General features: G+C 45.0%; 2 protein-coding genes across 2 annotated transcripts in view; both read left to right on the top strand.

The window, feature by feature from the left end:
* The window catches only part of pwp2h (PWP2 small subunit processome component), a 55,534-nt gene extending 51,768 nt beyond the window's left edge, over positions 1–3,766 (top strand). The window contains exons 14-16 of the mRNA XM_048603011.1: positions 1,007–1,157; positions 2,399–2,473; positions 3,162–3,766. Coding sequence (XP_048458968.1) covers positions 1,007–1,157; positions 2,399–2,473; positions 3,162–3,306 — 371 coding nt within the window. The 3' untranslated portion in view covers positions 3,307–3,766. The remainder of the gene's footprint in view (positions 1–1,006; positions 1,158–2,398; positions 2,474–3,161) is intronic.
* Positions 1–13,724, top strand: part of gatd3 (glutamine amidotransferase class 1 domain containing 3) — a 34,262-nt gene that overhangs the window by 9,447 nt on the left and 11,091 nt on the right. Inside the window, exons 2-4 of the mRNA XM_048602719.1 lie at positions 9,109–9,115; positions 9,715–9,720; positions 11,033–11,037. The gene's annotated coding sequence lies outside the window, so the exon portion shown is untranslated. The remainder of the gene's footprint in view (positions 1–9,108; positions 9,116–9,714; positions 9,721–11,032; positions 11,038–13,724) is intronic.

Raw genomic sequence — 13,724 nt, forward strand, 5'->3', positions numbered from 1 at the left:
TCAGCACTGACCCTCCGACAGTGCGGCGCTCCGTCAGCACTGACCCTCCGACAGTGCGGCGCTCCCTCAGTACTGACCCTCCAATTGACAGGTTGCTGGATGTTCAGGGAAAATGGCCCTTACCGTATTAGATGTTGGACCAGTGTTAAGGGGCCCGAGTGACTTGTCTCTCCTGCTGGGTTCCCGTCTCGGCATCTTAACAACGTTAAATGATCCCTTCATGTAGTGCATAGCAACACCCCAGAAACAGCAATCTCACTGAAGTTACAACAATGATTTTGTTACACAAATCTCTTAGGCGCTATTAAAATGCAACGTTTGTATTGCCTCGGTTTGTGGGGTAGCCTCAGAGTAGTCTGTGTGTTTCCTATAGGCCTTCTGCTGGGAGACACAGCTAAGTTTGGTGATTGGCTCTGTCGCTGACAGTACCTTTGACTGTGCACTGTGTCTTTCTCTTTCAAGGGGAGGTGATGGCCTAGTGATATTACCACTGGACTATTAATCCAGAGACCCAGGTAATGTTCTGGAGACCTGGGTTCAAATCCCACCTTGGCAGATGGTGGAATTTGAATTAATGGTGACCATGAATTCATTATTGATTGATGCTAAAACCCATCTGGTTCACTAATGTCCTTCAGGGAAGGAAACTGCCATCTTTACCTGGTCTGGCCTACATGTGACCCCAGACCCACATCAATGTGGTTCACTCTGAACTGCCCTCTGGGCAATTAGGGATGGGCAGTAAATGCTGCCTGGACAGCGACGTCCTCATCCCGTGAATGAATAAAGTCCAGGAATCAGACAGCCCATTGACACCAAATGCCTCCCTGCCCCAACTTCACTGTTATCACATTTGACAGGCTGGCCTCAGATCTTCATCAGACGTGACTGAGAAGTACTTCATAACCACGTGGTGAGCTGGAGCCAAGCCCTGTCCCCCTTTTCTCTTTGGTCTGTTGTTTCTCGGCTCTGTCCCTGTCTTACCTCCCGTCTCTCTCTGTTCCAGTTGACCTGGTGTGCTCGACTCTGCCTCTGACGTACGTGGAGAAAATCCTTCAGTTTGTGGCCTCAGCTCTGGAAACCTCACGGCACCTGGAGTTCTTCCTGACCTGGGCCCAGCGTTTACTCACTCTCCATGGACAGAAACTGAAGGCCAGGTGAGAGCCAAGCTGCCTGGTATCTGGGGAGAGAGAGGCTTCATGTTGGACAGGAGGCACATCCTGTCAACTTTACCCACACAGGGTGACAGCGACGCTTCCAGGCAAGAAAAGGCCGTTACACAAAAAGCAGTTGAATAGCTTGGGCTTGTACTTAGTGGAGTTTTGAAGAATGAGGGGGGGATCTGATTGAGGGATATAAAATGCTCAAGGGGATTGATAAGGTGGGGACCCTCAACAGTTTCTCCCTCTTGTGGGACACACTTGAACAACCTGCCATAGATAAATAGTGAGAGGTGGTAGGTTCAGATTAAGGTGAGGAGAAACTACTTCTCTCAGAGGGTTGTGAATCTGTGGGACTCGCTTCTCCAGAGTGTAGTGGAGGCAGAATCAATCAACAGATTCAAGACAGATATGTTTCTGATCATAAAGGACAATGGGGAGCAGACAGGAGAGTGGAGTTGAGACCAGGATAAGATCAGCCATAATCATGTTAAATGTCAGATTGGGTTCAGAGGGCTGGATTGCCCCCTCCCACTCTAATTCCTACGTTCCTATGACACCTCAAAAATTCCTTTAGATGAAGCTGCACAGCCAGGTAACCCGGTCTGTGCTCGGTCTCGCCAATCGAAAGGAGACCAACCACAGTGTGAGCTGTGAATATGGTGGACTGTTTTGTTAGAACTACAAGTAAATCACTGCTTCACCTGGAACCATCTTGTTCTTGTGCTCCTCCCCTTTCTGCGCTAGACCCTGCTGCAGTGTCCCAGCCTACACCCTGACCTGCACATGCCCCTACGCCCAGCCCCATGGAGTTGTTGGTTGGTTCGCTGAGCTGACTGGTTTGTGTGTAAACGTTTCGTCTCCCTTCTAGGTGACATCGTCAGTGCTGTGTAGCCTTTGTTGAAGGCTTCGACAGAAGCTACACAGCACTGATGATGTCACTTAGAAGGGAAATGAAACGTTTGCATGAAAGCCAGTCAGCTCGGCGAACCTGCAATAGGGTTAGGGTTAGGGTTAGGGTCAACTGCAACCTGAGCTACAGATCTTTGTTAAAACATTAAACCCATCCCCATGGGCCAGTGCCCAGTGTTAGATTGTACCAGTTGGGTATCATTGCTTGTAGAATGCTCTCAGACATGTATTCAGGGTAAATTCTCAATTGCAGTATTGTTGATTTTACAGTTTCTGAAGTTGTGCTTTCTCAGTGAAGGTTAATTTGTTGGAGTTTTTTTCCACAGGTCAGTGGTTTTACTGCCAATGATCCAGGCTTTACAGAGGAGCATCCGACATCACTTTGACACAGTGTCCAAACTGTAAGTCAATGGGGCCAGACATTCTTCATTGTTCTGCACAGATACACCCAAAGCTGCACTGTCTGATATCCCAGAGAGTCTGCTTTAACTCACCCAGTTTTTAGAATGGCAGAATGGTTACAGTCTTTCAACCATCATGTCTACAGCAACAACAACTCCCCTTTCCTTCCCCTGAAATCTGACACATTCTTCCATTTCAGATAATAATCCATTATCTATTTAAAATCTTCGATTCACTCTGCCTCCCCCCCCCCCACTCTCAGACAGTACGTTCCAGACCCAACCCCCTCGAGGGAACCGCCCTCCCCCACACTCTCAGACAGTACGTTCCAGACCCTAACCCCTCGAGTGAACCTGCCTCCCCCCACACTCTCAGACAGTACGTTCCAGACCGTAACCACTTGCTGGGTCAAATTGATTTCCGCTATGTCTCTGCATCAGTTGTTAATTATTTCAATTTGGTGTCCCCTATTCTTGATACTCCCAACTTGGGGAGCAGTATCTTGCAGGTGTAGACGAACAGGTTTATAAACTGGGCTAATATTTGTGGGGTGCGTATTGGGTGTGGGCGCTGGACTGGTGAGGAAGGAAGGGCAGGCACTCTGTGCGGCCACTGATTTCAGGCTGACACTGACTTTGGTGTTGATTTGTTTTCCTGACACTGGGTCTTTGGTTTTGTGTACTCAAGGTGTGACTGGAATCGCTACAACATGCGGTACGCACTCGCCCTGTCCCAGCAGAGAGGAATGAAACGCCCAACAGAATTGGCAGAGAGTGATGAAGACAGTGGCTCTGAGGGGGACATTGAGCAACTGATGGATGCGAGTGACTAAGCTGGGAACTCCCAGAATGGTGTCTGTTGATTTAAAACAATCTCTGGTTGTTCTCCAGCGACATCTGTGGGTACATCACAATCTCAAACTGGCAGCTACAACAAGAGCACAGTCATTAGGTGCCACTTGTAACATGGCAATGAGGCAACAACACATGGGCTATACACTGTGGGGTATTGTAAATGTCGAGTGGTTATGTTATGGAGTGGTTTCACTCCAGGTGCAGTGTAAACGTATTCACAGTGAATGGAAATAGTTCTTTCTGATGGGCTGACTGGTGGGGAAATATAGAAAGACTCATGCAGTAAGTCTCCAAAGTGGGAACTGTCCCTTCTCCAAAACTTTGACTTTTTGAATGTGGAAGGAAATGAACCAAGAATGCCTCACATGTTCGATGCTCTGTTTGACTAAGACTGCTTCCTCCCAATGTAAATGATGTATAATAAATGTTTAATAAAAATGTGGGTGTTTGTATCAATCACATTGTGAAATATTGAAGCTATGTGAACAGCCAGTTTTCTGGTGCAGTTTCTTAGAAGCTAGTTCGAGGACGTGCTATTTTAGATCTTGTATTGTGTAAAGAAAAAGAGCTGATAAACAATCTTGTTGTGAAAGAGCCTTCAGGTGTTGAGGGACCATGATCTGAGAGGATTTCACATTATATTTAAAAGTAAAAGGGTGTTAAGCTGGTATAAGGGAAGTTGTGAAAACATGAGGCGCAAAGTAGCTGAGATTTATTGGGAAAAGAAATGATTGTGCAGAGGCAATAGATAGTCTTAAAGGTCATACTACGTACCTTACAGCAACTAATACACACCTTCAAGGTAGAAAATGCAAGAAATCAGTTAATCGTGGTTGACAAAGGAAGTTCAAGATTGTAGAAGATTAAAAGAATGTGTTTACTCAGTGGCCAGAAATACTAATAAATCCGAGGATTGGGAAATTTTTTCAGAATACAGCAAAGAAGGACCAAGAAATAGGCTGAGTCAGGAGATTTTAAAATGGGGGAATAGAGGGATAGCAGAGATGCTAAATTATTACTGTGGCTGTTTTAACTGAGGAAGATACCAGAAATCTCCCAAAAGTACGAGATCTGAGAAGGTAAAGGAAATTGACATTAATAAGAAGATTGTACTGATTAATTAGTAGGTCTGAAATTTGATAAATTTCCAGGACCCAGATTGTCTACATTCCCGGAAAGAGGTAGCTGGAGATAGTTGATGCTTTGGTGAGTTATGTTCCGAACTTCTTTAGATTATGAAATGGAAAGCTGATTTTAAGGTAGGAAATGGTGGGGAAAAAAGGGAGCAAGGGAGAAAACAGAACTACAGCCCTGTTAATTTACATCAGTCTTGGGGATCACACTAGAATTTACTATATGGGATGAATAAATAGACACTTGGTTGATAATGATCTGATTGGCTATAGTCAGCTTGGAATATAGGAGTTTTTTTTTTGCAGACATTATTAGCAAAATTGATAAAGGAGACTCAATTAATGTAGTATACTCGGGTTTTTGCAATGCTTTTGATAAAGTTCCCCACAGCAGAATGGTTGAACAATCAATAATTGGCTGACGGTCAGAACTTAGAGACTAGGAGGGGAGGCGATGGCCTAGTGGTATTATCGCTGGACTGTTAATCCAGAGACCCAGATAATGTTCTGAGGTCCTGGGTTCAAATCCCGCCGCAGCAGGTGGTGGAATTTGAATTCAATAAATATCTGGAATTAAGGATCTAATGATGACCATGAATCCATTATCGATTGTCCATTGTCCATTGTCCATTGTTGGAAAAACCCACCTGGTTCACTAATGTCCTTTAGGGAAGGAAACTGCCATCTTTACCTGGTCTGGCCTACATGTGACTCCAGACCCACAGCAATGTGGTTGACTTTTAACTGCCCTCTGGGCAATTAGGGATGGGCAATAAATGCTACCTGGTCAGCGATGCCCTAATCTCATGAATGAATAAAGAAAAAAGGAATAAATGGGTCATTCTCACATTGACAGGCTGAAACTAGTGACATACAACAAGCTCAGTACTTGGAGCCCAGCTGTTCACTGTGTACATCAATCGAGTTGAGGACCAAAAGTAAAATTTCCAAATTTGTGAATGTTACAAAACTAAGCGGGGAATGTTTTTTAAGGAAGATTTTTAAAATTCATTCACGGATGTAGGTGTTGCTGGCTGGCCAGTATTTATTGCCTGAACCTAGTTGCCCTTGAGAAGGTGGTGGTGAGCTGCCTTCTTAAACCACTGCACTCCATGTGCCGTGGATTGACACACACTGTTGATAGGAGAGAATTCCAGGATTTTGAGCCACTGACAGTGAAAGAACAGTGATAAGTTGTGTTTTTGTTCGTGGCATTGTTGGAGATCAATCATCTCAGGTCCAGTACATCTCTGCAGGAGTTCTTCACAGACAAAACTAGACATTTTCATAATTACATAATTTAAAGCCATGAGCCTATTTACTAGCACACATCCCTCTAATTAGAGTCATCACAAGGTTTGAGGGCTTGGTGTTGGATTTCAGAAGACACAAACATCAGCTAGCAGCAAAACGGCTCCTGAACTCTCCTTAATATCTGTACATTCAGACAATGAAGGCCATCAGTTTAACTGCGACAAAGTAACCATAGTAGCCCAAGCCAAACATAGACACACAAGGGAATTCCTAGAGGCATGGTTCTCCTCCCATATTTCAGTCAACAAACATAGGATGGCATGGTGGCTCAGTGGTTAGCACTGCTGCCTCACAGCGCCAGGGACCCAGGTTCAATTCCACCCTCGGGCAACTGTCTGTGTGGGTTTCCTCCGGATGCTCTGGTTTACTCCCACAGTTCAAAGATGTGCAGGTTAGGTGAACTGGCCATGCTAAAATGCCCATCGGGATGTGTAGATTAGGGGGATGAGTCTGGGTGGGATGCTGTGAGGTTCAGTGTGGACATGTTGGGCCGAAGGGCCTGTTTCCACACCGAAGGGATTCTATCATATAGAATTGGACCCCATATACAAATCCATACAGATCAAAACCAGAAATGACTACTCACCATAACGACCGGACAGTATAAATTCCAAGCGGAGTAGATTAGCATTGCTTCATCGGACGCCCCACTGATGATGTTACCTAGCATGGTGATGAAACATCTGAACGAGAACAAGCCCAGCTCAGCAGGCAAATCAACAACCTCACCCACAACCCAAGCTACAGATCTTTGCCAAAACTTTACCAGCATTGGAAGCAGTTAAAACTATTTAAAACATGCAATCATCTTGCTTTCTGCAAGGTATGACTCTAACCGTAGAGATTTCCCCATTGATTCCAGTTTTGCTGGGGCTCCTAGGTGTCACACTCGGTCAAATACATAACTTTATATAACGTGCATTTAGAATGTGACATAATGTCTGGAACTCTGACAGTTCGGAGTGGCTCAGAAATTATTTGTAGATGGGATTGACTTACTCCTGGGTAATGATTTAACTGGAGCATAATTCATAGCTTCATCCACAATCAGAAATGGAACATTTGTAGGAACAGCTTCTGGGTATTTTTCCATTGTGTGCAGGGACCAGAGCGATAGGTAAACATTGCCCTTCACCAGAGGGGGGCAGACTGATACCCCAAGCAGATGTTAGGGGAACTGTAACTCTGCTTCAGAATGAGGATAAATCAAATGAAGAAAATCTTGTTTAATTGAGGCTGAGAAGCAGATCCAGCATTAAATACAATGATACAATCAACTCTCAGAGGCTACAGCTGCTGGAGTTCCCGTATGTTGTTCTGTTAAAATGGAGTTTTGCTGAAGAAGTGGAGACTTCCTTACAGACCTGTGGGTGAAGAATGACAGTCAAATAGTGATACCGTTGAGATATTGAAGGACAGAGTAGAGAGTGAACATCTGAAATCAAGCTTCAGTGATCCATTGAGTTCATCAAAAGGGTCGGTAAAGTGAACTATTTGATAGATACTCCTGATCACAGGATGAAGAATCAGTTAGGGCCACATTATTAGATTTATGATTGTTAGAAGAAATTGTGTAAATCCCCTATAAAGAGTGAACAAAATTGAATACATGTAATTTTCTTAAGCTTTCTTATTTATGTATTATTTCTGCTTTGTATGGCATTTCATTTTCCAAGAGTGAAGGCATGTTAGAAGTACATATATATTTATGGACAATGAGAAACCAGAATATGGAACAGTTTGGGCATTTCTGGATTGAGGATGGATTTATCATGTGGTTTCTTGGTGATGAAAATATCAGAGAGAAAGTGGTTTACTCACTGTTGACGAAAGTTTTATGGAAAGATTGTCCAACAAAGGTTTTAAGAAGAGACAAATTATGGGAGTCAAAATGGTTGGCAACGGGAAGGTGTTGTTTGTTGTGTACAGAGCGCAAATGCTCCACAAAACGGTCTCTGAGTCTGTGCTTGGTCTCTGAATGTATTGAAGAAACCTGGTAAAAAGTCTTTTTTGATGAAATAATAAATACTAAAGAAAAATAAATTGAGCATTGGGTGTGGTGATTAAATAAGATTCACATTGCTGATGTGGCCTGGTGGAGTATTGGGGCTTGATTACTGGTATACTCATGGAATCATGGAATCCCTACAGTGTGGATACCAGCCATTTGGTCCAACAAGTCCACACCAACCTCGGAAGAGCATCCCACCCAGACCCTTCCCCTTTTGCTCTCCTAATTATTTCAGTGCAAGAGGTCTGATAGTAGGGCAGATGAACTCAGGGCATGTTTGGGAACATGGGACTGGGATATCCTCCATTTTTGCAGCAGCAGCGGGAGTGGTGAGAGCAAGGACCAGGGGCTGCCGGGAAGGTAAGTTCTTCATTTTGGCAACAAAGCTGAGTGGGACCGGTCGAATTGCGCTCAGGGAAGGTGAGTGAACTGCTATATTTGGGCAGTGGCTAAACCTGAGACACGACACATGTAGTGTCTCCCACCCACCCTCCTCCTCTGAGCAAAAAAAAAGACTCTGGTGTGTTGATAAGGTAAGTGTTTTTCTTTTTCTTTTTTTTATCGTGTGATTTGATACAAATTTTTTTCATTTCATTTATCTAGTATTTGATATTATAGTAGGACTAAGTTAAGCTTAAGAGTAAAAATGGCAGGTGATCCCAGACCTGTGTTATGCTCCTCTTGCTCAATGTGGGAGCTCAGGGACACAACTGATGTCCCTGACTCCTACACGTGCAGGAAGTGTGTCCAGCTGCAGCTCTTGTTAGACCGCATGACGGCTCTGGAGCTGCGGATGGACTCACTTTGGAGCATCCGCGATGCTGAGGAAGTCGTGGATAGCACATTCAGCAAATTGGTCACACCACAGATTAGGATTGTTGAGGGAGAAACGGAATGGGTGACCAAAAGGCAGAAAAAAAGCAGGAAGGCAGTGCAGGTGTCCCCTGCGGTCATCTCCCTCTAAAACAGGTATACCGTTTTGGATAGTGTTGGGGGAGATGGCTCACCAGCGGAAGGCAGCAGTAGCCAGGTTCATGGCATCGTGGCTGGCTCTGCTGTACAGAAGGGCAGGAAAAACAGTGGAAGGGCTATAGTCACAAGGGATTCGATTGTAAGGGGAGTAGATAGGCGGTTCTGTGGTCGAAAACGAGACTCCCAAATGGTATGTTGCCTCCCAAGTGCACGGGTCAGGGATGTCTCAGATCGACTGCAGGACATTCTGAAGGGGGAAGGTGAACAGCCAGCTGTCGTGGTGCATATAGGCACCAATGATATAGGTAATAAATGGGATGAGGTCCTACAAGCAGAATTTGGGGAGTTAGGAGCCAAGTTAAAAAGTAGGACCTCAGAGGTAGTAATCTCAGGATTGCTACCAGTGCCACATGCTAGTCAGAGTAGAAGTGAAAGAATAGGCAGGATAAATGAATGGCTTGAGAGATGGTGCAGGAGGGAGGGGTTCAGATTTTTGGGACATTGGGACCGTTTCTAGTGGAGGTGGGACTATTACAAATCGGACGGTCTACACCTGGGCAGGACTGGAACCAATGTCCTCGGGGGTGCTTTTGCTAACGCTGTTGGGGAGGGTTTAAACTAATGTGGCAGGGGGATGGGAACCAAATGAGGAGGTTAGTGGACAGTAAGGAGGTAGTAACTAAAGCCTGTAAGGAGCTAGCTAATGAAGTCAGTGTGACTAAGGGGAAGAGTAGGCAGAAAGCAGATGATGAACGCAAAGGAACAGGTGGTCTGAGGTGTATTTGTTTTAATGCGAGAAGTGTCGTAGGAAAGGCAGATGACCTTAGGGCTTGGATTAGTACCTGGGAGTATGATGTTATTGCTATTACTGAGATTTGGTTGAGGGAAGAGCAAGATTGGCAACTAAATATCCCAGGATATAGATGCTTCAGGTGGGATAGAAAGGGAGGTAAAAGGGGTGGAGGAGTTGCATTACTGGTCAAAGAGGATATCACAGCTGTGCTGAAGGAGGGCTCCATGGAGGACTCGAGCAGTGAGGCAATATGGGCAGAGCTCAGAAATAGGAAGGGTGCGGTAACAATGTTGGGGCTGTACTACAGGCCTCCCAACAGCGAGCGTGAGATAAGAGGCACAAATATGTAGACAGATTATGGAAAGATATAGGAGCAACAGGGTGGTGGTGATGGGAGATTTTAATTTTCCCAACATTGACTGGGATTCACTTAGTGTTAGGGGTTTAGATGGAGCAGAATTTGTAAGGAGCATCCAGGAGGGTTTCATGGAGCAGTATGTAAATAGTCCAACTCGGGAAGGGGCCATACTGGACCTGGTGTTGGGGAATGAGCCCAGCCAGGTGGTTGAACTTTCAGTAGGGGATTACTTTGGGAATAGTGATCACAATTCCGTAAGTTTTAGAATACTGATGGACAAAGACGAGAGTGGTCCTAAAGGAAGAGTGCTGAATTGAGGGAAGGCCAAGATTTGGCAGGAGCTGGGGAATGTGGATTGGGAACAGCTGTTTGAGGATAAATCCACATTTGATATATGGGAGGCTTTTAAAGAGAGGTTGATTAGAGTGCAGGACAGTCCCTGTGAAAATGAGGGATGGAAAGGGCAAGATTAGGGAACCATGGATGACAGGTGAAATTATGAGACTAGTAAAGAGGAAAAAGGAAGCATACATAAGGTCTAGGCGACTGAAAACCGACGAAGCTTTGGAAGAATATCGGGGAAGTAGGAACAATCTGAAACGAGGAGTGACGAGGGCTAAAAGGGGTCATGAAATATCTTTAGCAAACAGGGTTAAGGAAAATCCCAAAGCCTTTTATTCATACATAAGGAGCAAGAGGGTAACTAGAGAAAGGGTTGGCCCACTCAAGGACAAAGGAGGGGAGTTATGCGAGGAGTCAGAGAAAATGAGTGAGATTCTTAATGAGTACTTTGCGTCGGTATTCACTGAGGAGAGGGACATGACCGATGTTGACGTTAGGGATAGATGTTTGATTACTCTAGGTCAAGTCAGCATAAGGAGTGGGAAAGTGTTGGGTATTCTAAAAGGCATTAGGGTGGACAAATCCCCAGGTCCGGATGGGATCTATCCCAGGTTTCTGAGGGAAGCGAGAGAGGAAATAGCTGGGGCCTTAACAGATATCTTTGCAGCATCCTTGAGCACGGGTGTGGTCCTGGAGGAGTGGAGAATTGCCAATGTTGTCCCCTTGTTTGAGAAGGGTAGCAAGGATAATCCAAGTAATTATAGACCGGTGAGCCTGACGTCAGTGGTGGGGAAGCTGCTGGAGAAGATACTGAGAGATAGGATCTATTTACATTTGGAAGAAAATGGGCTTATTGGTGATAGGCAGCATGGTTTTGTGCAGGGAAGGTCATGTCTTACCAACTTGATAGAATTCTTCGAGGAAGTGACAAAGTTGATAGATGAGGGAGGGGCTGTAGATATCATATACATGGATTTCAGTAAGGCGTTTGATAAGGTTCCCCATGGTAGGCTGATGGAGAAAGTGAAGTCGCATGGGGTCCAGGGTGTACTAGCTAGATGGATAGAGAACTGGCTGGGAAACAGGAGACAGAGGTAGGAGGAGACAGGTACTAAAAGAGGTGATGGGGGAAATAGCAAATGCACTCGTAATTATTTAGCAAAATTCACTGGACTCTGGGGTGGTTCCCGCAGATTGGAAAACAGCCAACGTGACACCACTGTTTAAAAAAGGAAGTAGACAAAAAGCAGGTCAGTTAGCTTAACTTCAGTAGTGGGGAAAATGCTTGAATCTATCATTAAGGAAGAAATAGCAAGATATCTGGATATAAATTGTCCCATTTGGAACACCCAGCATGGGTTCATGAAGGGTAGGTCATGTTTAACTAATTTGGTGGAATTCTTTGAGGACATTACTTGCATGGTGGACAATGGGGAACCTGTGGATGTGGTGTATCTGGATTTCCAGAAGGCGTTTGACAAGGTGCCACACCAAAGGCTGCTACATGAGATAAAGTTGTATGGTATTACAGGTAATGTATTGGCGTGGATAGAGAATTGGTTGACCAGTAGAAAGCAAAGAGTAGGGGTAAATGGGTGTTTTTCTGGTTGGCGGTCAGTGGCTAGTGGAGTGCCTCAGGGATCAGTGTTGGGACCTCAGTTGTTTACAATTTACATAGATGATTTGGAGTTGGGGACTAAGTGTGGTGTGTCAAAATTTGCAAATGACACTAAGGTGAGTGGTAGAGCAAAGTGTGCAGAAGACACAGAAAGTCTGCAGAGGGATATAGATAGTCTAAGTGAGTGGGCAAAGGTCTGACAGATGGAGTACAATGTTGATAAGTGTGAGGTCATCCATTTTGGTAGGAATAACAGCAAAATGGACTATGCTTTAAATGGTAAAAAATTGCAGCACACTGCTGTGCAGAGGGACTTGGGTGTCCTTGTGCACGAATCGCTGAAGGTGGGATTGCAGGTGCAGCAGGTAATTAAAAAGGCAAATGGAATTTTGTCTGCCATCGCTAGACGGATGGAGTTTAAAAACAGGGAGGCTATGCTGCAGTTGTATAGGGTCCTGGTGAGGCCACACCTGGAGTACTGTGTGCAGTTTTGGTCTCCTTACATGAGAAGAGATATACTAGCACTGGAGGGGGTGCAGAGGAGATTCACTCGGTTGACTCCAGAGTTGAGAGGGTTGGATTATGAGGAGAGACTGAGTAAACTGGGATTATACTCATTGGAATTCAGAAGAATGAGGGGAGATCTTATGGAAACATATAAGATTATGAAGGGAATAGATAAGGTGGAGGCAGGGAGGTTGTTTCCTCTAGCAGGTGAAACTAGGACTAGAGGGCATCACCTCAAAATAAAGGGAAGCAGATGTAGGACTGAGGTCAGGAGGAACTTCTTCACCCAAAGGGTTGTGAACCTGTGGAATTCCCTGCCCAGTGAAGTGGTTGAAGCTACCTCGCTGAATGTTTTTAAGGCAAGGCTAGATAAATTTTTGAACAGTAAAGGAATTAAGGGTTATGGTGAGTGGGCGGATAAGTGGAGCTGAGTCTCAAAAAGATCAGCCATGATCTTATTAAATGGCGGGGCAGGCTCAAGGGGCCAGATGGTCTACTCCTGCTCCTAGTTCTTACGTTCTTATGCTCTAGAGAGTTGGAGTGGAAGGGAATTTCTCAAAATGGAGAACTGTGACCAGTGGTGTTCCACAGGGATCCGTGTTGGGACCACTGTTGTTTGTGATATACATAAATGATCTGGAGGAAGGTATAGATAGTCTGATTAGCAAGTTTGCAGATGACAATAAGATTGGTGGAGTAGCAGATAGTGAAGGGGACTGTTGGAGAATGCAGCAGAATATAGATAGATTGGAGAGTTGGGCGGAGAAATGGCAGATGGAGTTCAATCGAGGCAAATGCGAGGTGATGCATTTTGGAAGATCCAATTCAAGAACGAACTGTACAGTAAATGGAAAAGCCCTGGGGAAAATTGATGCACAGAGAGATCTGGGTGTTCAGGTCCATTGTACCCTGAAGGTGGCAATGCAGGGCGATAGAGTGGTCAAGAAGGCATACGGCATGCTTTCATTCATCGGACGGGGTATTGAGTACAAGAGTTGGCAGGTCACGTTACAGTTGTGTAGGACTTTGGTTAGACCACATTTGGAATACTGCGTACAGTTCTGGTCGCCACATTACCAAAAGGATGTGGATACTTTGGAGAGGGTGCAGAGGAGGTTCACCAGGATGTTGCCTGGTGTGGAGGGCGCTAGCTATGAAGAGAGGTTGAGTAGATTAGGATTATTTACATTAGAAAGACAGAGGTTGAGGGGGGACCTGATTGAGGTCTACAAAAGCATGAGAGGTATAGACAGGGTGGATAGCAAGAAGCTTTTTCCCAGAGTGGGGGACTCAATTACTAGGGGTCACGATTTCAAGGTGAGAGGGGAAAAGTTTAAGGGAGATATGC

This window comes from Rhincodon typus, chromosome 11, assembly GCF_021869965.1.
Source record: "Rhincodon typus isolate 14 chromosome 11, sRhiTyp1.1, whole genome shotgun sequence".
Classification (NCBI taxonomy): domain Eukaryota; kingdom Metazoa; phylum Chordata; class Chondrichthyes; order Orectolobiformes; family Rhincodontidae; genus Rhincodon; species Rhincodon typus.